This window comes from Limanda limanda, chromosome 22, assembly GCF_963576545.1.
Source record: "Limanda limanda chromosome 22, fLimLim1.1, whole genome shotgun sequence".
NCBI classification, from domain to species: Eukaryota; Metazoa; Chordata; class Actinopteri; order Pleuronectiformes; family Pleuronectidae; genus Limanda; species Limanda limanda.
Window position 1 is genome coordinate 3,319,088 of NC_083657.1, and position 13,847 is coordinate 3,332,934.

The 13,847-nt window shown below is 40.8% G+C and overlaps 1 protein-coding gene across 1 annotated transcript; it reads left to right on the plus strand.

The window, feature by feature from the left end:
* The first annotated feature begins 2,496 nt into the window (after positions 1–2,496).
* LOC132996279 (endonuclease domain-containing 1 protein-like) lies at positions 2,497–4,636 on the plus strand. The gene is made up of 2 exons (XM_061066622.1): positions 2,497–2,733; positions 3,046–4,636. The coding sequence occupies exons 1-2, from the start codon at positions 2,497–2,499 to the stop codon at positions 3,637–3,639; spliced, it is 831 nt and encodes a 276-aa protein (XP_060922605.1). The 3' UTR covers positions 3,640–4,636.
* The last annotated feature ends 9,211 nt before the right edge of the window (positions 4,637–13,847 follow it).

Genomic DNA, 13,847 nt, shown 5'->3' on the forward strand with positions numbered 1-13,847 from the left:
AAGGTGAAAGTAGGAAACTTGATACCCAGACAATACTTAGAATAAGCTTACGCTACAACGGTTTGTTTCTTAGAATAATGTAGAGACTGTTGACTCAGTCGCAGGGTCATTGGGGTGGGACACTGGGCGCAACCACAGAGAGAGCAAAACAGGAACTAGCCCTAGCAACTGACTGGTAACCAAACACATGAGCAGGTGTCAATCTGAGTGTCAATCTGATAGCGAAATATAGTTTGAAGAAAGTGATGTGCATGCATAAGATTCACAGCATTGAGGAAGCAGATAGATCTCCATCGAGAACTGGGGGCACCATATGAAGCATTCCCTGGAAAAGACTGTCCGCTCCACACCACTGTCACCGACCTTTACCCTCCTCTCAGTAAGTTCTGTAAGTGCCCTAAAACCCTTTAAACTACTTATGCTCCTTCCTTTTGAACATCTGCATCTCTGCCTGCCACATCTGGCCCTTTTACAACATCTCCTCCATTTAGTACCACAGTAACACCTCTTACTACCACATCTGGCCATGTCAGCACCACATCTGGGCTTTTTACAACCACACCTTTCAATGGCAGTACTGCCCCTTCCAACTCATCTCATCCTCAGCTTACACCGACAACAGCTACCACCAGTACAACATCAGCTACCACAGAATCCTGTGTTTTTTCCATGCAGCTCATATTAATCTAAACCAATCTTTAAGCGCGATATCATTCTGCTCTCTGATATTTTAGTAATTTTTTGTTTAAAAATGTACGGCTTCTTCTTGTAACTTTGATTTTCATTAAAGACTGTGACTAGATTAAATCTAAGGCTCCAACCGGCACCTTTCTTCTGTGGAAGTCTCACTCTTTGCTCAGGAAGGTATTTTGTGGCCTCTGTAGTCTCTTATATGTCTATTTTATTTTACAGTGAAATACTAGAAAAAAATATTCTATTTCTTACCAAATTAATTGAATACATAGGCTTTTGAAAAAGTAAATGACATAGAGTCTAATTTACTTCAAAGTCACCTTGTTTAGAGGATAGATCCAATGTATAATATTGTCTGAAACTCATTTGGTTTTGTTGGTACCAGTGTATTTCTAATCAAAACACAAAATGACTTCATTACATTACTTTTTCAATTACAATTCAAACACCCCCCCCGAAGACTCAATTTAAGCAAGCAGCTGTTTTAAGATAAAAAGGTGAATGGTCTTGTGAAGCTTTCAAATCTTGTGTTTCCTGTGACTTGCTGTGTCATGTTGACCAAACACAAAATAGACATTCAACGATTCCGTCTTCCTGGAAATTATGTTTCGCATACACTCAAAAACAATTCTCTGAATTCTCTCGGCTGTGTGTCACTTTGCAGCTGAGTTTATCGGTGACGTTTGCAGAAAACGTTTGCAGACGATGATAGAAACAAAAGGTGTGTGTGTGTGTGTGTGTGTGTCTGTGACGCTCAGTGTTGCTGGGATCTGGATACAGATGTGTTAAATGAAGAAGTAACTTACTGATGACAGGAACACGCCCACTTTAATACCAGGCTGAAATATAAACAATGTGACTTCCTCCTTCAGCTCTGTAGATCTCTGGTCTTGTTTCCACTGCTGTTTGAACAGAAGATCACTGATTTTCAGGAAATCTGAGCCGTGGTAAGTCTCTCTGTGTGTTTTCTCTCCTCCTGTTTGTCCATCTATTATTTGCATTTGTAATTTTAGTGACTGCGTGGAAATTAAATAACAGCACAGCTAATTTTATTATGTAATTAACAAGTTGATTAATGATATGATGATTTAAATGCATTTATACACGAATACATACACATATATCTCATTTTAAATGTGTATGTTCATGCAGTGCATTATACATTATGCACGTTGGATGTATTTAACACTAGAACATGACAGTCTCCTTATTAAACCACTTTTAAAGTTGCTTGGTCAACAGTTTTATTTGGATTAGCGCAAAATTTCACACACTCACGAATGTTAGTCCACTAAATGTGACAGATTTCTTTCACCATGATCCATTTATTACATCATAAATGTTGACAAAAGCCTATCTCACAATGTTAAAGACAGTGAAATAACAGATTCCTGGACACACCCCCTGTACTGGATCAACAGCAGAATGTAATGGTTGATCCAATGTGAATCTGTCCAGTAGTTTATCTATGAAAACAAACAACGGGAAGGTAATAATGAAACTTCCTACGCACAAGATTTGTTTTCTTCAAATGAAGCGTTCACCTCGATATAAGAAAGGGATTTATACGTCAACACGGTTTTAATCTTGTTATTTTGATTTGACATCATATAATTATATGATTTGTTTAGAATTGAACTGTAACTGCAGCATGAAGGAACTGTAATGACCTGATGATTGTTTTTCTGCTCTGCTCTGATGACGCAGCGTTCAGTGGTGGCATTGAAGATGCCGTTCCTCCTGCCGCTCCTTGCCCTCCTCCTCCTGTCCATCCCTCCCACAGTAACTGAAGTGGTGACATCGATGTCGGACTGTAACGCCTTCTTTCTGAACCAAAAACCACCACAGATCGGGGAAATCTTGGAGGGAGGGAAGATCCTGAACCAGAACAGATACAAGCCCATTTGCCAGACCTGGAGTAACTCGAGAACATTTGTGTCACTCTACGACACCACCAACAAGATCCCAGTGTTCTCTGCTTACAAGTACACTGGGAAAGAAGACGTACCGAGACAACAAGGTTGGAAGATAGAACCACAGGTTTGTGTTTTGACAGAAAAGAAAGTCTTATTATCTGAAATAATGCATTTGTGGGAGATTTCTACAAACTCACACAACATCCACATGCCAGCGGCTTCAGAACTAACTTCTTTCAGGATGAATTCATCTGTTTACAGACTTTTTTTTACTTTGCAGAACAAATAAAAAACTAACCTCGGCTTTAAATTGTATAATTTTGACAGGATGTTCACATCGCATGATGATTTTTGAAATGATATATCAATGTGTTACCAAAAATGAATCTACTGCAGTTCTAACCATGACAGTAATATATATTTTCATTTATTACAGCTTGAGGAAATAACCTTGAATAAAAACATGGAGGTTGCAGACAGAAGCAAGAGCTACAGTCACCAGGCCATTATAAACGATTACAATAACACCCTAGGATACGGAAAAGGACATTTATTTCCAAGCTCCTATGGTATAACCATAATTGAAAAAAGATCTACCTATACCCTGACCAACAGTGTTCCTCAAGTAAATTCATTTAATGATGGAAGCTGGAGTTACGTGGAGTCCTGCGTTAAATGTGTCCTTGATAAATACTGCATCAACAACAATAACCAACCAGAAGGCTTTGTGGTGATCGGAGCACGGCCTGGCAACAACATCCTCAACAACAAGGTTAATATTCCCTCCATGCTCTGGTCAGCGTTCTGCTGCTACAGCAAGGATCAGGGGACGTGGTTAGCAGGGGCACACTGGGGTGACAACACTGAAGATGCAGGTCGAGTGCTTCAGACCAAGACCTTGGCCGAGCTCCATCGAGAACTGGGAGGAAGCTCTGAAGCATTCCCTGGAACAAACTGTCCGCTCCACACCACTGTCACCCACCTTTACCCTCCTCTCGATAAGTTCTGTAAGTGCCCACCACCAGTTTAAACTACTTCTGCTCCTTCCGTTTGAACATCTGCATCTCTGCTTGCCACATCTGGCCCTTTTACAACACCTCTTCCAAAATAGTACCACAGTAACACCTCTTACTACCAAATCTGGCCCAGTCAGTACAACATCGCACCCTCCGACAACAACAACTGGCCATGTTGCTACGACAACCAGTACTCCCTCAACTCCTGCTCCAGCCACTCCAAGCACCAGTAAACCTACAACTACAGAAACACCAGCAACAACTATTCTACAAACAACCACTCTCCCTCTGACCACAACATCATTTTCTAAAACTACAAAACCCTAAACTACCACCATTCATCCAACCACCGGAGCGTCTACAGCAACCACCAAAACTACTGCTGCCAGAATGTCCTTGCCTACTACCAATACCAGCTCAACCAATACCAGCTCAACCAATACGAGCTAAACCAATACCAGAGTAACAACTAGCAGGAGTTTGGGGCTCAAATAAATAAAAAAACATCATTAACCCAATCAAGCAGTGAAGGAACAACGACCTCTAACTTTCTTATGTTACTAACATGCAAGAGAAACTTACCTTTTTCTCCTGTTCCATTTGATTTGATTACACATTGTTGTGATATGATCTTCAGAATAGTATGAGAATGTCCGACTATACCTTGAATAACATTTTGAAACTTTTGAAACTAACAATTTAGCAGCACTTAGATGGCAAGTTTTGCTTTTTGTGAAGATTCTTGTTGTTGTGGGTTTGTACCCTCATGGTTGCTGCACGTATTGGATAAAAGTGTCAGCTAAATGTAATGTAATGTAAAGAATGAATTCTTTGCAGCACCCTGTGTTTTTTCCATGCAGCTCATATTAATCTAAACCAATCTTTAAGCACGATATCATTTTGCTCTCTGATATTTTAGTAATTTTTTGTTTAAAAATGTACGGCTTCTTCATGTAACTTTGATTTTCATTAAAGACTGTGACTAGATTAAATCTAAGGCTCCAACCGGCACCTTTCTTCTGTGGAAGTCTCACTCTTTGCTCAGGAAGGTATTATGCGGCCTCTATAGTCTCTTATATGTCTATTTTATTTTACAGTCAAATACTGAAAAATATATTCTATTTCTTACCAAATTAATTGAATACATAGGCTTTTGAAAAATTAAATGACATATAGTCTAATTTACTTCAAAATCACCTGGTTTAGAGGATAGATCAAACGTATAATACTGTATGAAACTCATTTGGTTTTGTTGGTACCAGTGTATTTCTAATTAAAACACAAAATGACTTTCACTTCATTACTTTTTCCAACGCCCCGGTTTGAAGTGTGATACAATTCAACCGAAACAACAAAATAAAAAAAATGATCATCTTTCATCATCAACGTTTAAAAGGAAACGTTCAGTGGCGGTTCGTCATACAGGGCGCTGGGGCGCCGCCCACCCTACAATTTTGAGGTGAAAAAAAAAAAAAAAAAAAAAAAATGACATGTCAAAAAACATTATATATCAAATAATTTAATAAGAAATGTACTGTTTTAAGGCGTTAAATGTGTGCCGGAGACCGTAAGCCCCTGTCAAAAACCACTTAATATATTATATTTGGTAATATATTTGCCATTCGTTATCGCTGAGAGAGAAGCCACTCCTCCCTGTGGGCGCCGGGCAAGTGGAAGTCTATGGAAGCCAACAAAAGGGGCAGGAACATTTGAGCAAGGACAGCTTCTCAATGGCGGATGACAGTTCGAGCCATGGGCGCACTTCACTTGCGCCTACAGCCAATGAAAGGGTTTCTTATACATCATGCTGACAGGACTGTCCAATCAGAGACCTTATCACTGATCTACAGGAGCTGCATAGTTAGCAGATACTTTTAATCTGCACGGAGGTGCAGCTCCGATCCCGGAGCACTGAGTGAGACAGGTAGAGGACAGACAGTGGACAGATAGAAGCATTGTTGTTTACTGTGTCGTGTGTGTAGTATTATCGATCAGTAATAATCAGCTGACATTTTTAACCACATGTTAACGTGCATGGGGACGTGCTCCTCCGGGACCGTCCCTGGGGACGTCCCGGTCTCGGTCACCTCCCGGAGCACCGGAGCACCTCCCCGGGGACCGGGACGTCCGGGACGACCGGGACGCGACCGGAGCACCTCCCGGGTGCACCTCCCTCCGGTGCTCCGGAGACCGGGACCGGAGCACCTCCCGAAGCACCGGAGCACCTCCCCGGGGACGTCCCGGAGACGGTCCCGGAGGAGCACGTCCCCGGGGACGTCCCGGTCCGGGGACTGGGACCGGACCGGAGGTCCCCGGAGCACCCCGGAGTTTTTTTTTTCTCATTGCGGTGGGCTATTTAAACCGCGCCGCCCAAGTGCGCCCCCCCCAAAAAAAATGTCACCAGCCGCCACTGGAAACGTTGATGATGAAAGATGATAATTTAATCAGGAGGCTGTTTTAAGATAAAAACTTGAATGGTCTTGTGAAGCTTTCAAATCTTGTTTTTCCTGTGATTTTCTGTGTCATGTTGACCAAACACAAAATAGACATTCGACGGTTCCGTCTTCCTGGAACTTATGTTTCGCATTCACTCAAAAACAATTCTCTGAATTCATGCGGTATCTGACTTCTAGGCATCTACTTTCATTTCTCTTATTTTCCCCGTGACTCCGTTTGACCCCAGGATAACATTTCACATTTGACGTCTTGCAGTCGAGCTCTCAGATCCCAACTATCCCTCGGCTGTGTGTCACTTTGCAGCCGAGTTTATCGGTGACGTTTGCAGAAGATGAAAGAAACAAAAGGTGTGTGTGTCTGTGAACCTCAGTGTTGCTGGGATCTGGATACAGAAGTGTTAAATGAAGAGGTAACTTACTGATGACAGGAACACGCCCACTTTCATCACGGCAGAAATATAAACAATGTGACTTCCTCCTTCAGCTCTGTTGATCTCTGGTCTTGTTTCCACTGCTGTTTGAACAGAAGATCACTGATTTTAAGGAAATCTGAGCCGTGGTAAGTTTCTCTGTGAGTTTTCTCTCCTCCTGTTTGTGCATCTTTTATTTGCATTTGTAATTTTAGTGACTGCGTGGAAATTAAATAACAGGACAGCTAATTTTATTGTATAATTAACAAGTTTATATATGAAATGTATTTATACAGGAATACATACAAATACATCTCTGAACTCTCTATTTATTTATTTGGATATTTACACATACATTTTAAATAACATCTAATTTCAAATGTTTATGTTCATGTCGTGCATTATACATTATTTACGTTGGATTTATTTAAAACTAGAACATGACAGTCTCTCTATTAAACCACTTTTAAATTTGCTTGGTCGACAGTTTAATTTGGATTAACGCAAAATTTCACACACTCATGAATGTTAGTCCACTAAATGTGACAGATTTCTTTCACGATGATCATTTTATTATATTATAAATGTTGACAAAAGCCCTATCTCACAATGTTAAAAACAGTGAAATAAAAGATTCCTGGATGAACTGTAATGACCTGATGATTCTCTTTCTGCTCTGATGACGCAGCGTTCAGTGGTGGCATTGAAGATGCCGTTCCTCCTGCCGCTCCTTGCCCTCCTCCTCCTGTCCGCCGCTCCCACAGTAACTGAAGTGGTGACATCGATGTCTGAATGTGCCGATAACTTTCTTAACCAAGCTCCACCACAGATCGGTGGAATCTTGGAGGGAGGGATCATCCTGGACCAGAACAGATACAAGCCCATTTGCCAGACCTTGAATAACAGGAAAACATTTGTGACACTCTACGACACCACCACCAAGATCCCAGTGTTCTCTGCTTACAAGTACACTGGGAAAGAAATGATAAAGAGACCTCGGTGGATGATAGAACCACAGGTTTGTTTTTTGAATGAAAAGAAATTCTCATTATCTGTAATATTGTATTTGTGGGTGATTTCTACAAACTCACACAACATTTACACAACAGCGGTTTCAGAACTAACTCCTTTAAGGATGAATTCATCTATTTACAGACATTGGGCTTTTTTTACTTGCAGAACAAAAAAAAACTAACCTCGGTTTTAAATTGTGCAATATTGAAAGGATGTTCAAATCGCATGATAATTTTTGAAATGATATATCTTTGTGTTACCAAAAAATGAATCTACTGCAATTCTACCCATGTCATTAATATATCTTTTCATTTATTACAGCTTGAGGACAAAACCTTGAATAAAAACATGAAGATTGAAGACAAAAGCAAGAGCTACACTCACCAGGCCGTTAATACTGATTACACTGACAGCGAAGTACACAACAGAGGGCATTTATTACCATTCTCCTATGGTTCATACGAAAATGACAAAAAATCTACCTGTACCCTGACCAACATTGTTCCTCAAGTAATAACATTTAATTCGGGAAGCTGGAATAGTATGGAGTCCTGCGTTTTATGTGTCCTTGATACATACTGCATCAACAACAATGGCGGAACTGAAGGCTTTGTGGTGATCGGAGCACTGCCCAGCGACAACGATCCTCTCAACGAAATGCTCAACAACAAGGTTAATATTCCCTCCATGCTCTGGTCAGCTTTCTGCTGCTACAGCAGGAGACAGGGGACGTGGTTAGCAGGGGCACACTGGGGTGACAACATTGAAGATGGAGATCGAGTGCTTCAGACCAAGACCTTGGACGAGCTCCATCAAGAACTGGGGGGAAGATCTGAAGTATTCCCTGGAACAACCTGTCCGCTCCACGCCACTGTCACCGACCTTTACCCTAAACTCAGTAAGGACTGTAAGTGCCCACCACCCGTTTAAACTACTTCTGCTCCTTCCTTTTGAACATCTGTATCTCCATAACCTGGCCCTCTTACTACCACATCTGGCCCTGTCAGTACCACATCTGGGACTTTTACTTCCACACCTCCCAGTACAACATCGCGCCCTTCCACAACAACAACTGGCCATGTTGCTACGACAACCAGTACTCCCTCAACTCCTGCTTCAGCCACTCCGAGCACCAGTAAACCTACAACTACAGAAACACGAGCAACAACTATTGTACAAACAACCACTCTCCCTCTGACCACAACATCGTTTTCTAAAACTACAAAACCCCAAACTACCACCATTCATCCAACCACCAGAGCGTCTACAGCAACCACCAAAACTACTGCTGCCAGAATGTCCTTGCCTACTACCATTACCAGCTAAACCAATACCAGCTCAACCAATACCACAGTTACAACTAGCAGGAGTTTTGGGCTCAAATATATACAAAAACTATTCATTAACCCAATCAAGCAGTGAAGGAACAACGACCTCTAACTTTCTTATGTTACTAACATGCAAGAGAAACGCACCTTTTTCTCCTGTTCCATTTGATTACTCGAGTTTTAACATTGTTGTAATATGATCTTCAGAATAGTATGAGAATGTCCGACTATACCTTGAATAACATTTTGAAACTAACAATTTAGCAGCACTTAGATGGCACTTACTTAGAGAACTTTGTAGTTTTGCTTTTTGTGAAGACATTTTAGTTTTTGTGATTCTTGTTGTTGTGGGTTTGTATCCTCATGGTTGACGCACGTGTTGTGAGTCGCTTTGGATAAAAGCGTCAGCTAAATGTAATGAAATGTAATGTAAAGAATGAATTCTTTGCAGCACCCTGTGTTTTTTCCATGCAGCTCATATTACTCTAAACCATCTTTAAATGCGATATTATTCTGCTCTCTCTCATATTTTAGTAATTTGTTGTTTAAAAATGTACGGCTTCTTCATGTAACTTTGATTTTCATTAAAGACTGTGACTAGATTAAATCTAAGGCTCCAACCGACACCTTTCTTCTGTGGAAGTCTCACTTTTTGCTCAGGAAGGTATTATGCAGCCTCTATAGTCTCTTATATGTCTATTTTATTTTACAGTCAAATACTGAAAAATATATTCTATATCTTACCAAAATAATTGAATACATAGGCTTTTGAAAAATTAAATGACATATAGTCTAATTTACTTCAAAGTCACCTGGTTTAGAGGATAGATCAAATGTATAATACTGTATGCAACTAATTTGGTTTTGTTGGTAAAAGTGTATTTCTAATTAAAACACAAAATGACTTTCACTTCATAACTTTTTCCATCGCCCCGGTTTGAAGTGTGATACAATTCAACCAAAACAACAAAATAAAAAAAACTATCATCTTTCATCATCAACGTTTCCTTTTAAACGTTGATGATGAAAGATGACATTTTTTTTTATTTTGTTGTTTTAATCAAGAGGCTGTTTTAAGATAAAAAGTTGAATGGTCTTGTGAAGCTTTCAAATCTTGTTTTTCCTGTGATTTGCTGTTTCATGTTGACCAAACACAAAATAGACATTCGACGGTTCCGTCTTCCTGGAACTTATGTTTCAAAAACAATTCTCTGAATTCATGCGGTATCTGACTTCTAGTCATCTACTTTCATTTCTCTTATTTTCCCGTGACTCCGTTTGACCCCAGGATAACATTTCACATTTGACGTCTTGCAGTCGAGCTCTCAGATCCCAACTATCCCTCGGCTGTGTGTCACTTTGCAGCTGAGTTTATCGGTGACGTTTGCAGAAAACGTTTGCAGACGATGAAAGAAACAAAAGGTTTGTGTGTGTGTTTGTGTGAACCTCAGTGTTGCTGGGATCTGGATACAGAAGCGTTAAATGAAGAGGTAACTTACTGATGACAGGAACACGCCCACTTTCATACACGGCTGAAATATAAACAATGTGACTTCCTCCTTCAGCTCTGTAGATCTCTGGTCTTGTTTCCACTGCTGTTTGAACAGAAGATCACTGATTTTCAGGAAATCTGAGCCGTGGTAAGTCTCTCTGTGAGATTTCTCTCCTCCTGTTTGTGCATCTTTTATTTGCATTTGTAATTTTAGAGACTGTGTGGAAATTAAATAACAGCACAGCTAATTTTATTATGTACTTAACAAGTTTATACATGATATGATGATTTAAATGCATTTATACAGGAACACATACACATACATCTCTGAACTCTATATTTATTTATTTGAATACTTACACATACATTTTGAATAACATCTAATTTCAAATATTTATGTTCATGTAGTGCATTATACATTATATACGTTAGATATATTCAACACTAGAACATGACAGTCTCCTCATTAAACCACTTTTAAATTTGCTTGGTCGACAGTTTTATTTGGATTAACGCAAAATTTCACACACTCATGAATGTTAGTCCACTAAATGTGACAGATTTCTTTCACCATGATCTATTTATTATATTATAAATGTTGACAAAAGCCCTATCTCACAATGTTAAAGACAGTGAAATAAAAGATTCCTGGATGAACTGTAATGACCTGATGATTCTCTTTCTGCTCTGATGACGCAGCGTTCAGTGGTGGCATTGAAGATGCCGTTCCTCCTGCCGCTCCTTGCCCTCCTCCTCCTGTCCGCCGCTCCCACAGTAACTGAAGTGGTGACATCGATGTCGGACTGTGCCGATAACTTTCTTTACCAAGCTCCACCACAGATCGGTGGAATCTTGGAGGGAGGGAACATCCTGGACCAGAATATATACAAGCCCATTTGCCAGACCTTGGATAACAAGAGAACATTTGTGACACTCTACGACACCACCAACAAGATCCCAGTGTTCTCTGCTTACAAGTACACTGGGAAAGAAACTCCGTGGATGATAGAACCACAGGTTTGTTTTTTGACAGAATAGAAAGTCTTATAATCTGTTGTATTGTATTTGTAGGAGATTTCTACAAACTCACACAACATCCACATGCCAGCGGTTTCAGAACTAACTCCTTTAAGGATGAATCATCTGTTTACAGACTTTGGGCTTTTTTTACTTTGCAGAACAAAAGAAAAAAAACTAACCTCTGCTTTAAATTGTATAATATTGACAGGATGTTCACATCGCATGATAATTTTTCAAATGATATATCTTTGTGTTACCAAAAATGAATCTACTGCAATTCTACCCATGTCAGTAATATATATTTTCATTTATTACAGCTTGAGGGAATAACCTTGAATAAAAACATGGAGATTGAAGACGACAGCAAGTGCTACATTGACCAGGCCAATACGAAAGATTACAGTAACAGCCCAGTATACGACAGAGGGCATTTATTACCACACTCCTATGGTTTTACCAGTAATGACAAAAAATCTACCTTTGCCCTGACCAACAGTGTTCCTCAAGTAAAATCATTTAATGATGAAAGTTGGAGTAACATGGAGATCTGTGTTAAATGTGTCCTTGATAAATACTGCATCAACAACAATCGCAAACCTGAAGGCTTTGTGGTGATCGGAGCACGGCCCAGCAACAACCATCTCCTCAACAACAAGGTTAATATTCCCTCCATGCTCTGGTCAGCTTTCTGCTGCTACAGCAAGAGTGAGGGACCGTTAGCAGGGGCACACTGGGGTGACAACACTGAAGATGGCGAGACAGTGCTTCAGACCAAGACCTTGGACGAGCTCCATCGAAAGCTGGGAGGAACATATGAAGTATTCCCTGGAACAAACTGTCCGCCCCACACCACTGTCACCCACCTTTACCCTAATCTCAATAAGGACTGTAAGTGCCCTGCACCCACAACCACCAAAACTACTGCTGCCAAAACCTCTACCACAAAAGTCACCACTACAACCACCACTACAACCACCACCACAACAAAGAAGAGAGAGAAAGATGAAAACGACAAAGAAAGGGAGAAGGGGAGAAATGACGGATCCTCAGGAGGAGATATGGGACCAGCTAAACCTATTCCAGGTGGTGGTTTGGTAGATGGTTTATTAAATGGAATAAGAGGTGCTCTTTCAGGAATGGCAGAAGCATTTTGGAGATTATTCGGATGAGGAAACAGAGTTAAACCTATCCCTCCAATCACACCACCTCGTGTTGGTCCAGAAACTGCGACTACTCCTCCTCCAAACCATGACGTCCTGATGACCCAACTTTTCCCAAACCTCCTACCGCCACTTTAACGCTTGTTATTACTTCTGCAATTCCACCCAAGGTCGTTTCTACTGTTCCTGTTGTGACTGTTCCTGTTGCTGCTGTCACCTCCGCAGCTCCTCTTGGCAGTAACCCCACTCCAACAACACGTCCCCGCAAAACCACCACCATCCCAGCGAAAGCCATCACTCTTCGTCCATCAACTAGAACAGAACAATCCCAATCAACATCAGGCTATTCCAACTCTGCTGTGGCAACTCACACCGCCGCCATTTCTGAGGAAAGCACGTCTACCAAACCTTCTTCAACTACAGCTATGCAAACTGCCACCAGCACTTTAAGCTCTACAACCTCACCTGGAACTTCACCTACATCTGGCCCTGTTACTTCCACATCTGGCCCTGTAAGTACCACATCTAGCCTGGTCAGTTCCACCTCTGGCCCTCTTACTACCACATCTGGCCCTGTCAGCACCACATCTGGGGATTTTACAACCACACCTTCCAATGGCAGTACTGTCCCTTCGAACTCATCTGATCCTCAGCTTACACCAACAACAGCTACCACCAACCGTGCAGAAATGTCCACCAAGCCATTAACTTCTCCGGCTTCTCCAAACAGTTTGTCTTTTTCTTCAAGCACCACCAGGGATCTTTCAAGCACCGCCCCTCCTTTTCCTCACAGCTTTTCTCCTAATCAAAGCAGCATATTTGCATTTGAGACTTTGAGTTCTCCGTCTTCTCCCTCAGCTTCACCTCAAACCTCAAAGGCTCCTTTTCCTCCTTCAAATTCCTCCATCCTGTGTCCTCCTCTTGAACAAATCTCAATTTTTCATCATTACGAGAATGTCCTTACGAGTTAAACCAATACCAGAGTAACAACTAGCAGGAGTTTTGTGCTCAAATATATATAAAAACTATTCATTAACCCAATCAAGCAGTGAAGAAACAACAACCTCTAACTTTTCTACTAACATACAAGAGAAACGTACCTTTTTCTCCTGTTCCATTTGATAACTCGAGTTTTAACATTGTTGTGATGTGATCTTAAGAATAGTATGAGAATGTCCGACTATACCTTGAATAACATTTTGAAACTAACAATTGAGAAGCACTTAGATCGCACTTACTTAGAGCACTTTGTAGTTTTGCTTTTTGAGAAGAAATGTGTCTTTTTGTGATTCTTGTTGTTGTGGGTTTGTACCCTCATGGTTGATGCACGTATTGTGAGTCG